At 37.1% G+C, this 17,907-nt stretch overlaps 1 protein-coding gene across 4 annotated transcripts in view; it reads right to left on the reverse strand.

Moving 5' to 3' along the window:
- The window catches only part of BABAM2 (BRISC and BRCA1 A complex member 2), a 398,788-nt gene that overhangs the window by 232,383 nt on the left and 148,498 nt on the right, over window positions 1–17,907 (reverse strand). For all 4 annotated transcript variants that reach the window (XM_079110328.1, XM_079110329.1, XM_079110326.1 and 1 more), the window contains one exon: window positions 8,487–8,561. In XM_079110328.1, coding sequence (XP_078966454.1) covers window positions 8,487–8,561 — 75 coding nt within the window. The remainder of the gene's footprint in view (window positions 1–8,486; window positions 8,562–17,907) is intronic.

Here is a 17,907-nt window from a genome sequence, read left to right on the forward strand (position 1 = left end):
CATTCATAGATAGTGCCTTCACATGGCAGAAGGGGCTATTTAGCTCTATGTGGTCTCCCATTCATTAAGATTCCACTTTTGTGACTTAATCACCTTTCAAAGGACTCCACCTTATACCACTGCCTTGGGGACTGAGATTTCAGCAGGTGAATTTGGGGTGGGGGACACAAATTTTCATTCCACAGCAGTAGCTGACCTCATTTTAACAGTTAGGGAAACTAAGATGTGAAAAAGAACTGAGCAAATCATATATTGTTAACAGATTATTTAAAAGTGAGATGGCAGAGGAAACAAAGGGAGGAAAGAAGGAAAGGAAGAAAGGGAAGAAAGGAAGAGAAAACAGGGAGAGAGACTTCAACAGAGTTGAAGGTAAAATATAAACAAAAAAAGACTTATAGTTTGGGTCTTAAAAGTCCCCCAAGGCTTGGCCACCAGCCTGTGGCACTACTGGGAGGCAGTAGGACCTTTGGGAGGTGGAAGCTAATGAAAGAAAATTAGGTCATTGGTGGCTGTCCTTGAAGGGAACACTGGGACTCAGGTTCCTCCTTCTCTTTCTCTCTCTGCTTCCTGGTCACCGTGTGGTGAGCAGCCTCCTAAGCCACACACTCTTAACATGATGAACTATGCTGCCACAGGCCCGAAGCAACATAGGCAAATGGCAAAGGACTGAAGCTATGAGCCAAAATAAACTTTTCTCCTTATAAACTGATCATCTCAGATATATCACTGTGATGGAAAGTTAACACACAGCTGTGGTATAAAGCACACTCACTCAGTGAACCAAATCCCTTTACTTATCTATGATGCACCAGATGCCTTTATGAAGAAATATGCCCTTCTATAATCCATAAAAGGGATCAGCAAACTACTGCCCTTATTATCCAGTCCAATGCCTGCTTTTGAAAATAAAGTTTTATTGGAATCCAGCCACACTCTTCCATTTACATATTGTCTGTGGCTGCTTTCGTGCTATGACAGCAGAGCTGAATAGTTATGACAGAGACCAGATGGCACAGAAGCCAAAATTTCACTATCGTGCCCTTTAGAGAAGCTTGCTGGCCCCTCACCTAGAAAGAATTGCTCTCTAAACCCTGCTTCTCTTTCTGGAAAAGGAAGGGGGACGAGGACAAATAACTGAAGGTCATGGGTCCCCTCCCTGGTGCAGAAATAGAGGGCATTTCCCCACCAGTAAATGCTCAGACCATCTCACTGCTTTCTTTGTGATTTCATCTCAAATGCAAATTTGGGGTCAAATTTAGTAAAGAGAAATCAGACTTATTGAAGGAATAAATGCAACCCTACTTTTCTAGCACATATTTCTAGGGGTACATTCCTACTTTTATAACAGCATGTTCATTCCTATTTCATTAGACAGAAACTATTCCTTTAAAATAAAAAGATGAGGGCACCCCAGGAATCCTTGTGCTTTTTCAAGTTCCAGACAACTGCTTTGCTATAAAGCCAGATTGCACAAGAGTGACTTAAAGCAGTCTTTCTTCCTAAAAGCTGCTTATTAATCATGACTTTACTGGATCCCAAAACAATTGCCTCAACTAAAAGGCCTCAAATTCTGAGGGATCATTTAACATGTAGTATAAAGAAAAATCTCTGTGAGGTCAGCCTTTGAATTTACACTCATTTGTGAGGATCAGAGGGTGTTTTATATTTGCAATCTCCAGTTCGCTGAGAAATAATTATAATCTACACATATCACCCGAACAAGCTTGTTGGTTTTAAATAAAGGGAATATTTGGGGGAAACCACCAATTTCCTTCCTAGGAAATAGGCACAACCAAATGGACTTTCAAACTATTCTAAATTATGAAGGACAATACAAGGATAACCCCCCCCCCATAAAAAGTTCAAGGGCCTCCTCCTTAGTATAAAAAAATGCAAAATCCTCCAATGACCATACAGGAAGGTGAGAAGAATGAGAAATTTCCAAACTCCCAGTTTATTAAAAGTCAATCACTGATGAGAAGTCACAAAATGTGACTGTTACACACACACTTTTAAACACTAATGCCATTACCTATCTTTATTATTTGAAAGAATGACAGTACCACTTGAAGTAGAAGCAGCCCAGTGACATTCCTTTAAGCATTCCAAAGGGAGAACATCAGTAAGATTATCATGTTCAAAAATATCATGAATTTAAACAAACTCATTTAAAAAAACTCTATGATTATTTGGGATAATATGCTATCATTTTCAATTCTGTCTACTAGAAAATTTCACTTGATCATTTCAGTTCTTCATGTTTCTCTCCTTTTCCCACAATTCTTGTTAAATACCTACTGCTGTATTTCCTAATCACCCACAAGTTCATTAACACCAACAATCTGGCCTCTATTCTGACCATTCTTCTGACAGTGTTCTGTCTACTCTCACTATCCCTGTCCTCCTACCTGAATCAAATGTTCTTGTTCATTCAATGGCATTTGACTATTCCCTTCTCTATGAATATTTTTAAAACTATGGCTTCTACGACTCTGGGCTCCTGTTGATCTTCTGCCTCTATGACAGCTCTCTTCCACTGGATCTGCCAGGTTCAGGCTTTAACTTTCCATAGTTGTATGCTGAACCTCCTCCCTCCTAGAGGCTCACTTTGGTCTTATTATCTCTCTTCTTCATTCTGACCTCTTAGTTCCCCTCTCCTTCCTTACTGCAAATAATTCAGACCATATATTAAGTCAACAGTTTCAAATAAACAATCTTGGGTAAGAAACTTAAACTACTTTGGGTCTTACTATTCCTATATCAATTAAATGAATTCTCCAAGAAAAGGTTTTTTTAAAAAAAAATAGGGGTTTCAGAGCTGGGAGAAGAGCATAAGCAAAGCAGTACCACCGGAAATCTCCCAGCACAGGCAGGATGGCGAGAAGGGCTGCCTGTTTCTGTTTCTGATTCTGCACTGCATGGGAAGAAGGCAGGCTTCGAAGGAGCATCCAACTGGTTTCAACAGATTAAAAGAGACTACTCCAATACTGCAGGAGACTGGACATGGGAGAGAATGAGGTCAAAGAAATAAAATAGGAAGCTATTACCCTGGTAATCCCGGCATAAGGGAATGAAGACTACCTGCTTACGTAGTCTGAATAATCTCCTAGCATTCAATCCGTGCATTCATCTGCACCACTTTATCTTTCTAGTTTTATCCCTTATTAGTCTCTTGTGAAAGTTTCTCCTGCATTCTACATGACTACATAGTGTCCAAATTAAGTATGTTCAAAAGTCCCACCACTGGCTGCAACATCACCCACAATTGAGCTGTCCCTCGTCCCTTCCAGCTTCAAAAGTCACACTCTTCACAGGTCAAGCTTATGCCCAAACTGGGTCCTAAGTTTCCCTCACCATTCTAATGCATTTATGTTTTTTAAAAGCCTGTTGCACGTGTAGCATTCAAGTTAGTACTTAACAATTTTCTAATTAATGTTTGGTAGCTTACCAAATATATCAAAAGATATTTGACATTAATGATTAAGCTTAAATCTTTTTTTCTGTGGTTGTTGTGGTTTGTCTAATCCTAGGGTCAGTTTGAGTCAAAATCAACACTTAGGTGTCCTGCATAGTACTGCACACAAAAAGCAAAGCCTGCCCAGTTAGGAGACTCTGCTACAGTTGCTACAAGCAGCACAGGACACTGGGGGGCTCAGGATACTGAGTAAAATCTAGTTCAAGGTCCTCCTCCTTTCATTCGCTGGGTTATAGTTCAGATCCCCCTTGAGGCCATACTGTATAAATCAAGGAAAGAGAAGAAGAGCCTTCTGCTGCCAGGCTGGTCAACAGACTGTTAGGCTGTATAGTAAGGGTTACAAGCACACAGAGGTGCTCTGTTTGGCCCATAAAGTGTTTTAAAAAAATATTTATCATTGCCATCACTTAAAAGACAGGCATTTTTTCATATTAAAAAAATAAAAACCCTGAGCTTCTGAGTTCCTTATAACAACATCTGTATATCTGGCAACGCTAGGCCCATTCTCTCACACGGAAAACAACTCTGCAGCTGTACAGCAGCTGCTGCCTCTAGATGCAGCACATCCTTGTAGTTCATTACAGTTCTCACCAAGTCCTACTATATGACATTTATCAAGCCAGAATCACTCTTTCTGTATCTGACTGGTCCCAGGAGCATCTGCTCTCCTAGTTAGATTGAAAATAGACTGACTATAAGTAGGTAACCTGCTAACCAATGTCAGGCTGAGGAGGCTGCTCCTGCATTGATCAGATCATCTCAGCCCATAGGGACCCTCAGTTGCCTCTCTCACATCAGTGACAGTGTGGACCATCTAACATCAAGGATGTTCACTACAACTCTCTGCCTGTCTTAGGCTTTTCAACACATCCTGATAATCTAACCTTAACCCTGCTTTCTGCCTCTGCTTGGCAGTATGACCTACATGTGGCACTGAGTGTGCCCTGACTGCTCAGTACTGTCACAGGGACTTCAGAAGGATGACTGCCTCACCTCCTGACATAGATGACCTATTTTAGCATTTTCACCCGAGATTCATTTCCATCTAAATGTGTCATGATTCAGATTCCATGGTGGGACTAAATTTCAGCAAGCATTCCATCAGGATGAACAGGCTCACTATGTCATGTTAAATGGTGCCAATAAGATTACTGCAGAAACCAGAAGTCCAAGTACTTCAATCACAGTAAACTGTTACAGCCCTGCTTCTGGCCTGGCCAGGGCTAGGGCTTCTTTAAAGACACTCCAGAAGTACTTAGACTACCTGAAAATATGATCTTTTTTTTATCCAACAAAGAAAAGTTACCACTGATTTTTTTTTTTTTTTTTGCAAGGTTATGTTTGCCATATCCACCACCAGCAGGCGATAACTGCTTTATAACTATCCAGTCCAATGGGATCCAGTAATTTCCCTACGTATTTCTGTATGATACTGCTGAAGGGGTTTCTAACTCTAGGATTTTCACTTTACTATATTCTGTATAAAATTGGCTCATTATTTTAAAGGTATAAACACATGTTTATGAGTACCAAGTTTCTTCCCTCTCTGAAATACTATATTCTTGGTTTCTGAATATTTCTTGTTTGGATGATAAAAATTTCACTAGACAAATTAGAATCGTTTTTTTAGGTCCCTCACTATGAAGTATGGCTTCCCAGGGGAAAAGAGTACTTTTTAAATTAGTATTATATTGTTAGGTTCAGTGGTTCTCAGGACAAATTTAAACATGGGAATAGGCATGTCAGTTTTCATCCTAACAAAATTAAAAGCAGCAACTTCTATTGATTGGCTCTTCCTTAAGAGAGACATGGGTATTCATAAGGAATTGGAGAACCCCTCATAGATACACTATCTGCAAGATGCTCAAGTCCCTCATATAAAAGGGCATAGTCTTTGCATATAATCTATGCAGACCCTTCCATGTACTTTAAATCATCCCTAGCACCATGTAAATGCTATGTGAATAATTGGGTTGAGGTTGTGGCTCAGTGGTAAAGCACTCACACAGCATGTGAGGCACTGGGTTTGATTCTCAGCACTGTATACAAATAAATAAAAATAAAGGTCCATCAACAACTTTAAAAACCAATCATTATGCTGTATTACTTAGGAAATTACAACAAGAAAAAAAAAAAAGAGATCTGTTCACATTCAGCAGACAGACAATTCTTTTTTTTCCCAAATAATTTTCTATCTGTGGTTAGCTAAATGTATAGATATAGAATCTATTGATGTAGAACCCATGGATACAGAGGGCCAACAGCATATAATTATAAAATAATCTTTCTTTGGTTAAATACTGTAGTGAATATTTACGCTTTAATGATTTCAGTAATCTCTGTTTTATTCTGTGAACCGTGTTTTCTCCCCAACAGGGACCAGTTGAGAAGTTCAAGGGTATGTAACTGAGCCAAAGTGGAACAGACATGGGAAGACTGGTCTATGTTTGATCTGGAGACTATGCAACACAGAATCTGTTTCCTGCTTCTTGGGCTATGGGAGCAGAGACTTCCCATTTGGTTTATACAAGTTCATGCTGGATTTCTACCACCCACAAATAAAGAATCCTAATGAACACAGAATATTTTTCTAATGAGTTTTTATGTAAATGATTTATCTAACCCTTTGACTTAATTCAATCAAGAATAAAATTCAGACTCTGAAGCCAGGCTTCGTTTTCAGAATAAATTCACTCTATTCATTTAAAAACCATATATACTTGGAGTATAATATTAGGCAAAATCACAACACTGAATATTTAGTTTTATCATTCTTGTATTCCTATTAGTAGGCAAAATAGGTGTAACCAGTAATCTAAACTTCTCAATAGATGATGGCTTCATCACACTGAAATAAAATTTCACTGTAGCAAATGAACTGTGAACATAGTCACATACTGCTATCTCAGTATTTAAAAGTTCTGCTTTACCATTTAATTGCTTGGAATGATTAGATGAAACCACACTAATGCTGGTAAGGAATATACTAACCCTAGGAAGTAGGGAAGCTTATTTTACTTTTGGACTTAGGCTATCAATTCTAGAACAAGTGATTAGGTAAGGAGCATCCAAATGCAAAGTATATGTGAAGCAATTCCTATGCAGTTGTTGTTTTATATTTTTAATGTAAGGGTTTTATTTGTTTTGTTGTTTTATGTTATCCCAGAGCTTCTTTTTTTTTTTTTTTTTTTTTTTTTTGCTCTCTTTGCATAAACTAAAGATCCACAAAGATATTAACATTGCAATGCTGGCATTTCATCTATAGGAGAGAAATCACTCCATAATAATTCATGAGAGAAAAAGATTTATAATTTTGGCATATAAGTTCTAGCTTTCTCTTATCTGACTAGCAAGGAAAAAGTAGAAAATGATATAAAGTTAAAACTCTTAAAACAGAAAATATGGTAATATGATATGAAAGAAAAAATCAGATTTCAAGCTAACACATTTCTTTCCTTTGACCTTCAAGAACACGAACAGAGGCAACATCAATGCCAAATAAACAGGAGGACTACTCAAACAGAGAAGGCCCAGCAAATCAAAACAAAGACACTTGAACTGTACATTATAGATTAAGATGCTTGTAAGAACAATGTACTTGTATAAACTGTTGTATTTGGTTCGAAATGAGCTGAATGAGAGTTTAACTGGAATATATGAAAGAGGTCATCAAAAATGTGTTATTGGGATTTCTAAGGAGATTGCTTGCTATTCTAATAGAGCACAATAATTGCTGGAAGCAAATTAACTATTCTTGGTATTCGCAGATTTAATATGTATATTTCCCAGTGTGGAAAGACTGATAAAAATTGCTGACCTCCAGTGTCACTTGGACTTCATAACCACTGGGCACTGAGTGGAAAACTAGTCAACTGGAAACTAAAAATAAAAGTTTAATGAGGCACAAAAATCCCATGCTTTACTTAGGGGGAAAAAAAGGAATTTTCCCTCTTCAACAGAATGTGTAAAACAGGTTGTCTAGTCTTTTCTATGGTCATTGACTATATTCTACCAAACCATACTTCCAATCATTATTAAGATTAATAACTGATATTATTTATTGACTACTATAGTATGCAGGAAAACATCTACAAGGATTCTGTCTTCTCTCTGTCTTGTTATAAATATTATTAGCTTTCTGAACAACATCAAATTAGGAGGCAGAAATTTTTCTTACATTAGACTGAAATTAAACAACCACAGGTTGAAATAGGGGCTGTGGGAAGACAGCCAAATCTTAAACCACCACCAAAGTCTTCCTCCAGAATGAACCCGGGCCTCTGTCTTAGAGCTTCCTTTTTCAGAACTTGCTACTTGGTCCATTTACTGTCTCTCCACTAACCACAGCCTTGTCCCTTATAGTCTTCCTTTTCTCTGCAAAGTATTACAGACCCGTCCCCAAAATAGTGCCCTACGTCATACTTTGCCTGCATGACATTTTAAAGAATGCCATATACACTGGTCTAACTGCACTGTGAATCTCTGGGACAATCCAACTTTGAAGGTGCCCGAGTTTAACTGCTGACATAAAATGAAATGTCCTTTACAAAGCATGGTTAATACACAATCATATTTAAAGACAGGATGCATTAGACAATTTTTATGACTCTTTCACTCCAACAAAATTAAATAAAATTGATTTTCCAAAGTTTAATAGTTCGACCTTATACCAAAAGAAAAACTCATGTCAAGGGGCTGGGGTTGTGGCTCAGTGGTAGAACACTCACTAGGTTTGTGTGAGGCACTAGGTTCGATTCTCAGCACCACATATAAATAAACTAAAGAAAATAAAGGCCCATCAACAACTGAAAAAATATTTTTTTTTAAAAACTCATGTCTAAATGACTTTTAAGGATACTATTTTACTTTTAGGTAACCAAATAGTTCAATGAATCTTCATGTAAACATTTTAGTAGAATTCATCTGAACAAAATGCTGACAAACCAGTTGTACAAATAATGAGTTAAATGATACCATTTGTATTCTCATGCTGATAATCATGTATTTTTACCTTAAGAAGGTATGTGGGAATGTTGCTGAAATCCACTGGCAATTTCAAGAGAAAACGAGCTGAAAATTCACCAGTCTGTAGAAAAAAAAAAAAGACATAAGATTACATTTTTTAAAATTTGAGAAGTGACAACTATAGCCAAGGCCACGATTCATTCAACTTGTTCAAATGCCTGCATTTTCAATTTGGGTTTCCCAACATCAGGCAAACAAAGAAAGTGGGAAAGGCAGGATAGGGTCAAAAAGAATTCTGAAATTATTAGTTAGTAAAAACAGAATTCAAATTATTAAAATTTGCAATTATTAAAACCTGCATTTTAAATGTACAATAATATAATATGGCAGTATCACCTTTTTCTTAAAAGTATGAAAAGAATACATGAATGTACAATTATCATTTTTAAAAATTCAAACAATAGGAACAGACCAATCCCTTAGAGTCATTTCCTTTTACTAAAACATTTAGACCATTTCACTAATATTTATGTCTCTCTGACAGTCTGTTTGAAAGAACATATAAAGGTCAAACTTCAACACATGCAAAAGTAGAACTTCAGTGGGTCCTCCAAATAAGTTGACAATTTCTTGACTGTCCATTAACATCATTATCATCAGCTAATATTTGTCAGCAATTCCATCTATAAACCCATCTCTGTAAGAAATACGTACAGAGGTTTGGTCATCTAAAACATTTAATTAAGTTATAAATAACAGCTATTTTTTTACACTTTTTGCTGTGCTAGGGGTCCAGTCTAGGGCCTCATGGGTGCTAGGCAAGCACTCCACCACTGAGCTGCATCCCAACCTCACTTCTATTTTCTAAGATAAAATTTGAGTAAAAGAAAAGAAGTTTCCTTCTTACTTTCTATGCTGGAAGACTAGGAAATGATATTTCTTTTTAACTTTATTAGGTCTAGAGGAAGAGTTTTCACAATGGACACTCAGTGACTGAGGGGTTTCAGGGACCCATTGCAAAGGCAACAAATCTGTGTGCTGAGCAGGCAGGGTCCTGGGTCTTTACCTTTTCTCACTGCAAACATACAACATGGCTTGGGATTTTCCCTATGACATGCTTCAACAAAGAACTCCAGGGATTATTGAGAAGTCCTCTAAAGAATGTCCTCTATATGCTTTTCATACTGCATCTACTAAAGAGGTCCCAGTATCTTCTCTCCTTTCCGCCCTTAAAAAATGAGCCATGTTGGGCTGGGGAGATAGCTCAGTTGGTAGAGTGCTTGCCTCGCAAGCACAAGGCCCTGGGGTACTGGGGATCGAACTCAGGGCCTTGAGTTCGATCCCCAGTACTGCAAAAAAAAAAAAAAAAAAAAAAAAAAAATGAGCCATGCAATTTCCCAAAACACATCTTTAAACTTGGCAAGCATTTATGAACCTTTATTATGGATGTGGGGATGAACCACCCACAGGTACCCATGGAAACCTCTTACAGACACCATTCCACACCGTCATCACTCCCTTCTACAAGCACCTCAGGAACTGGCTTCAAGGTCCTGGCCCCAATTTTAAAGCTCTGACCTAAAACCTTGAACATGCAGGCAGAAATGTAAACCTTGAGCTCAGAAGATAACAATGATAACTAACATCTGCCTCGTTGTTTGTTTTACCTCTTACAACATCTTTTAGCTTGTATCAACCTCAGGCTAAGGACAAAACAAGCCTAAACTTGTGACAGAAAAGGGGAAAATGAGAATTGAGTCTATAATACCAAAGCCCAGGGAAGCCAGATAGAGAGTCACAGATGCCACTGTACTACCAGGAATGCCAATGATGAGGAACAGAACTGATGCTCAGAGCTGAACAGCTACTCTCAGTATTCAATGTTATCATGTGCAGGCCACCACAACCCAAGGCAGGGGAGAATACTTAAGGGCCACCTAAAGATCTACAAAGGGTTCACTGTGTTGTTTCAGAAAAGGTTGGTGAGATCCTGGTATAATTCTGGCCTTCTGTTACAGTCCAGGATTTCCAGAAAGGTGTGGTTCTGTTAATATGTTTAGCTCCTAGAATACTCTAAGAGTCCTCTATGTTAGCTAAAACTAACATATCCAATGAAGTGTGCTTCTTTAGATCAGGACATAGCTGGACCGGAGTCTGCTATTAAGTACAAGGGGTCATACTTTGAAAGGGGTAAGTATAAAGGCAACACAGAACAGCATGGAGTAAACTGGGAGTTCATAAAGACACCCAGCCCAGTGGGAGTTGAAGGTGTAGAAGAAACAACAGAAAAGTCTCCTCCCCCTGGTGCCACATACAATGCTATGAAGGAACACGTCAAAGAACACGTTTCCAACCACTTGACCCTCTTCTCTTTCTCCTCTACACTCAATTTTCCTTTTACTATTTGCTCCCATCATTTAAAAAAAAAAGTCTTCCTTGACTTCATATCTTTCTTCAGTTTCCATCTAATTTCTCTGTTCTACTTCACAAAATTTTTCTTTTTAAATTTTTTTTAATTTTTACAGACCACATTTTGATTCATTGTACACAAATGATATATCTTTTCATTTCTATGGTTGTGCACGATGTAGATTCATACCATTCATGTAATCACAGGTGTAAAAATGAGTCTATCCTTGAGGCCTGCATTTCCTCCTTTATTATTCTCTCCAATCAGCCTTTACTCCCCACCACTCCAGCAAAAGAGTTCACAATGTCACCAATGGCCTCCCACTGCCAAATCTAATGGTCACTTCTTAATCTTCATCTTAGTGTTCCATCAGCTGCATTTTGACAGCTGGTCATGCCTTTCCTGGAACATACTTCGGTTGGTTTCCAGGGTCTTCTCTACTCCACTCACCCCCCACTCTGATCTCCTCAACCTCCAAATGCTGGAGTACACTTGGGCTTACCTCCAAGACCTTAGGAGAACTCATCCAGACTCAGGACTTTAAATGCGATTTACATGCTGATGACTCCCAAATGTTCTGTCTCCATCTCAGACCTTTTGCTAATCCAAATTTCATTTATTCACCTACCATGAACAAAATCAAATTCCTGATTTCATTCTCTTCCCTTGATATTCATTCTTCACTTCAGTAAATGGCAATTCTATTCTTACAGTATCTCAGACCAAAAATTCCATAATCATCCTGATTTCTATCTTTCTCTCTTTCCCCACATTCAAAGTGGCAGCAAATCTTACTCTCCCCTCCAAAATACATCCTGAATCCAACCACTTTTCATCACCACCTGGTCTGAGCCACTCAGATCTCAAGGCTAGACAACTGCAATTGCCCCTAACTGCTTCAGCCCTTGTTTAGTTGTAGTTTATTCTCATCACAACAGGCAAAATGATTCTTTCAACACATTAGTCAGATCATGATTGTTTGCTCAAAAATCTCACATGGTAGGGCTCTGGCTTCTTTATAGAGTAACTCTGACTGGGGAACAATTGAACAAAGATGTAAAAAAGGCGAAGAAGCAAAACATCCCAGGGAAAGAGAACAGCAATTGTAGAAAGGGTTGAAGCATGTTTGGGGAACAAGAAGCAGCTCAGTGTTACTGAAGCAAATAAGCACTAATGCTGATTAAAGGTCACCCAGAAAGTTTCCTCCCTAGTGTGAGCAATTTTTGAATCCCCACAGACTGTGCCAACAACCATTCATAAGATTTGTGAACACTAAAAAGGCAACTACAAGTATGTGGAACATTTCTTAAGTTACTTCTGGGGGTGTAAAGGCAGCTCTTTAATATATACTATGGGATTCCAAATGGTTTAGGGAGTGAACTAGAAAGATGATAATAAATCAAACTCATTTCTTTTTCATTTTCAGTTTATAAAGGAAAACTACCCACCAATTAAAAAAACAACCATTTCTACCCACTAGTGTAAAATGTCAATTTGTAGTTTCAAATGGCAATTTCAAAACTTTGAGTTTGTTATAACCGATAGCTTATGTGTGTGTATACACACACACACACACGTGGAAAAAAACAACAAATGAAATGGACAATTTTGAAAATTAAAAGAATTCTTGCACATATAAGGTAATAGAAAAAATAATTACATATTTAGCACTTGGACTCATCTGAACTGCTAGTTATTTTTGTCCACACACTGCATTTTAGCTCTTTTGCCCTGTTCTAGTTTGTACAATGTATTTTTATTCTCCCAACTATTTTAGACCAACATTCTTTTAAAAACTCTCAGATGATCCCTACTTTATCCCTTCTCAAAATGTTGATCCTAGGACTAATATAAATTTGTGTTTGTTGGCAACAGGCTGATTTACACAACTAAAGTCATAATAAAAGAAATGTTGGTCCCAGGACCAATATAAATTTGTGTTTATCAGCAATAGGCTGATGTACAAAACTAAGTCATAATAAACTTAGGACTATGAAGGGAATTTGTTCTACTAGAAACCATAAAAAGAACTTGATGATCTCCAACTTCCAGGCCCACCAGATTTCTTTTGCTGCCAATAGAGAAAAGAGGACTCAGCACTGGTCTCTAATCACACTGGGAATGCTGGGAACTAAGACTCGAGATTTCACTGTTAAGTTCTGCCACTGAGTCTCTTGTAGCCTACAAGCTAATCTGCCTCTGTGAAACTGAGCAAATGACAACATATCCGTGTAAAATTTAAGTTACAAACATTATATAAAAAGAGAAAGGCACAAGTTAAAAAATCCTTTCTACCTCAGAAAATGACTTTTTGTGCAACTTTGTATTTGAAGTTTCAACAGTTATTCAAGCAATTTATGGTCACTTTGTTGCAACAGTTAATGGTCACTTTGTTGTCAAAGATTGCTTCCACAGCAACCTTTCCTATAAGCTGAAAATGAGACATTTAGATGCAGCCAAGTGAACAGATAATTTGATCATTTTATTTATTTATTTATCTATTTATTTTTTGTCGGTGCTTGGTCAAATTTTCTCTTGGATAGATGCAGAAAATTACCTGACCTATGACTGTTAAAATGTCAGTCTTTTTGCCAACTGCCTTAATGGCAATCTCCCAAGCATTAGCAATAAATATGTGTCCTTCCTTTTTTCAAGCTATAGTACGTTGGCAAATAACTTCAACTAGTAAGGCTGTGGGTGCTGGCAATTTATTAGGCCTAAGCTTTCTTTTGGTAATAGCAATGTGGCATGGTTTCCTCCTTTGGAAGTGACAGGTAGACCTCTCGTGTTGAATGTACTGCAAACTCAGGTTGTCCTGTAAGGAGAATTCTTCCTTTCTTAGACGCATTTTTCTTGTCAACAAATAAGCCTTTAGCTGCAACTGGCTGTTACCACTCATAAGCTAAAAGCTAAGACACAGCGAAGGGTGACTGGAACTATAGTTGGGTGACAATCATGTCAGGGTGATTTTTCAAACTGAAAACCTATAAGCCTAATTCTGGAGACTGTTCTTTGACATATGCATAAACACATAATTGTGTGAAAGGGAAAGTCAAAGTTGGTCTAATTAGGATTTTATACTTTACAAAGTATAAAATTTTTCTAAGATATTTTATTTAATGATTCCCCCCCAAATCCTATTCAACTGGTATAAGTCATTTACTCCTGCTCTAGAAATGAGAAAACTTAAGCCAAGTACAGTCAAGAATCCTGCCTATAGTCACTGAAAGAATAAGGAGTCACAGAGGGTCACCTCAAAAAGCAAGATATATTTGTGCATTCATGACTATGAATTAACAGCCTAAAACATGCTGGTACTATGCAAGGTACCACAAAATAACAAGTAAAAGAGAGAGACTGCAGCCCTTGGGGAGCTTAGAGTCCGGTGGATGAGTCAGACATTTATCAAAATAATCACTCCTATAAATTATAAGCTGTGACAAATGATATCTAAGAGCAAATTTCTAGACGATACGATCCAATCTAGGGTTTGGGGCTCATGATTTTGAGAAAATCTTTAGAACACCAAGTCAAAACACCATACGGAAAAATATACAATAAGGAGTGACCAGGAAAGGTCCAAAGGAGAAAAGCAATGAGAGAGGAATATCTATATCAATAGTAAAGTGAATTACAAAACTAAGAATTGGAGCATGGTAGTATGGGTGTTAAATCAACAGACAGACTAATGGAGCAGAAAGTGAGAAAAGAAACAAGCCCAGATTTCCTCAGTATAAAACTGATAGTATATTATTGGCATATCATTGACAACTACATAGTTATACAGAAAAAAAAAAAATCAGGAAAAAATATCAGGATGAAGCCCAAATGAATTAAGAATTTCAGTGCATAAACTAAAACCATAAAGAAGGAAACACTAACAAACATCTGTATGACCTCGTACCAGGGAATGCCTTTCTAAAATGACTCCAGACTCAGAAGTCCTAAAGGAAAGGGCTGATAAGCTTGGCTACAGAACATAAAATCCTTCTAGACAGCAAAAGAACATCAACAGCAAAGTCAAAAAACAATAGACAAACAAGAAAATGTGCAACTCTATCACAAAGAGCTAATGTCCTTAATGAAAAAAGCTGAAAGAGGCAAAGGATATATCAGAAAAGAAATACAAATGCCTCTTAATGATACAAAATGATGCCTTCATTGAACTACACCCCCAGCCCAAGAATTTTTCTTTGTTTGGCTTTCAGCGATTTGACTATGATGTGCCTTGTTTATTTCTCCCTTGCATTTATCCCTGTTGGAGTTTGTAGAGCTTCCTGAAGAAGTAAATGTACGTCTTTCACCATATTTGGAATTCTAGGGGCATTATTTCAACAAATGGCTTCCTGTTCTCTCTTCTGCTCCCTCTACTGCCCTATGATTCCACTGTCTTATGCACTGTTTTGCCCATCCTATAACCCAGGTCCTGCTTTCCCTTCTTCCAAGTAATAGTCCCCACCCATGATCTGTCTGCTTTGACTCCACAGTGGTTTCAGGAAGTGGCTTTTCTTTTTGTCCAGAGTTTTTAGTCATTATCTGTGGAAGGGTTAAGTCAGCAAGAGCTACTTGGCCATTAAGAAAAGTACAACTTGACAGAAATCTACCAACATGTTAATATACTATTGTCAATACTGTGAAGAAACAACCACTTTCATATATTGCTTACTGGGTTAATAAACTGGTATAAACTTTATGGAGGGCATTTTGGTGATAAAATACATACACACAATCTTTGATCCACCAATTCTGCTTCTAGTTATTTATTTTATGAACATGCAAAATGACATTGATACAAGATTATTTATTACTGTACTGTTTATAAGGAAAAGATCAGAAAAAATGTCCAAGAACAGAGTTCAGATTTAATAAATTATGGTTCAATTATACAATGTAACAATATATGATTGTAAAAAAGAATGAAGGCAGTCTCTTTGTACTTTAAATGAAAACAATCTCTGAGCTATATTGTCAGTCAAAAGTAAAGCACAAAATAATAAATAATATGTATAAAAGGGGAACTATTTGTATTTGCCAATACATGTTAAAAGAAATTCTGTAAAGCTATACCAGAAAAAAAAATGTATTAGTACTTAACATGTAGAAGAGTGAAAGAAAAGTGGAATGATTTGTGTAGATACAAAAAAAAAAAAAATGAAGACTAAAAAATAGGAATATATTATCAATTCAAGAAAAATTGTAAGTAATTTTAAAATTAGAAGTAAAAGTGTATATAATGAAATGCTTACAACTCATGTGTTCACTCACTCATTCATTCATTCAACAAACATTTACTGAAAACATACTGTGCCAAGAACTAGGTTAAGTAAGAGAATTAAGACAGATTAATATAGTCCTCAAGGACCTTAAAGTTAATTTTGACTACAAAGACACACAAAATATTATGGTGTGGTAAGTGCTTTGACAGAGATATTTACAAGATACTTTGAGAGAAATTTTGTTAGGACTCTTAAGTTTCAGGTAACAGAATTCCAATTTTAAATGACTTAGGCAAATACAAAAAAAATTTACTAAAAGGATATAAGCTATCCCATGGACCTTAAGGACAAAAATATTGCCCAGTCTTAGTTCCAAGGATTTTAATACCCTCAGAATTTTCTGTTTTTCTCTTATCTCTGCTGTCCCTGTACTTCATTTTAATTTCTATTTGCCAGTTTGGGATTATTTTGACTAGATGACATGAGAAAAAAGCCTCCAGGTTTACATGTCACAGACCAATTAACTCATAAAGAAACAAGTCTCCCTTTCTCAGTACTAACTCCAAACCCCTAGGGAAGAATTCTGTTTAGCTTATGTGCCTCCCAGATCTAATCCACACTATTCCCATAGTTTCTTGCAATTAATAAGCTAGTGGTACCATAAGTTCGTTGAAAATAATTGAAAAACTAGGAAATTCTTTTCTGAGGGGGAAAGCAGATTGAGTCATTTGTACTTTTCCAAAAACAATTCTTCATCTTTTGCCTTTTGCTACGGACATCTGTCCATGCCCTGGCCTGGACAGCATGGTCCTCTAAAAGGTGCACACCATATGTGAAGGGTCACTGGGGAAACAGGTAAAGTACCTGAGACTTCCAACAAGCAAGCGGCCTCACAAACACAAGTAGGCAGCACAGTTCTAGGCCTTCCTAATGTGCAAAGAAAGATTTCTTGCATGTTTCATATGCTCTGTAAAACAAGGTCTTTCCCACTTGATGTCTCCTGCTGCTAAAAGAAATCTGAATTTCCTACTGAGATCTCTATTAATTAATAACAAATAATAAATTTCCTTTAAAGTGTCAACCAGTTTGAAGAAATTATCGTCTTTACCTAATGTCCTGACATATAAGGTAATTTAGGTACACACAACATCTTACAAATAATGTAAAAAAGTCAGTATGTAAACCACTGTGAGCAAGATCCTAGAGAGGAGAAAGGAAAAGACAAGTGGAGGCAGATCTCATGGAAATCAAAGGGAGATCAGTAAAAGAAAGGGACCAGAGAGAGGGAGGTGGGAGGTGCAGGGAAGTGATTGTTATGTTATGTGGATGTACAAACAACAAACCCCATCATTATGTACAACAATAATGTACCAACAAAAAATAGAAAAAACAAATAAAAATGATTTTAAAAAATTAGTCGTTAAAAAGACTTCATCACATTTTAAGTTTTGCTGTTTTTGCCTTATATATTTTAAGTGAAATTCAGTAAGAAATATCACCAAATCTGTAACAAAAGTTGCAAAAAAAAAAAAAAAATCTTAAGCATTCCTGCTGATATTCAGGTTGCAATTCAGTAAAACAAATTCCTCAGCAAAAACAATAAAAAAGAGCCTCTGTCATGGGTTCATTTATTTCAAATAACCAAATCCTAATACTTCGGTGTGATTAAAAATAAAAACAGATGGATCTGGTCATTTCCTAAGAGTATGCATGTTTGACCATCACACTAGAGTCTTTTCAAAGGAACAACATGTTTACCCCCAAGTCAAATATCATCAGTGGATAGCCCCCCAGGCAGCATAAATTCAAGAGGAATTATGAGAGGCCTGGGCACACCCTCG

This window comes from Sciurus vulgaris (assembly GCF_902686455.1).
Source record: "Sciurus vulgaris genome assembly, chromosome: 14".
In the NCBI taxonomy this organism is placed as follows: Eukaryota; Metazoa; Chordata; class Mammalia; order Rodentia; family Sciuridae; genus Sciurus; species Sciurus vulgaris.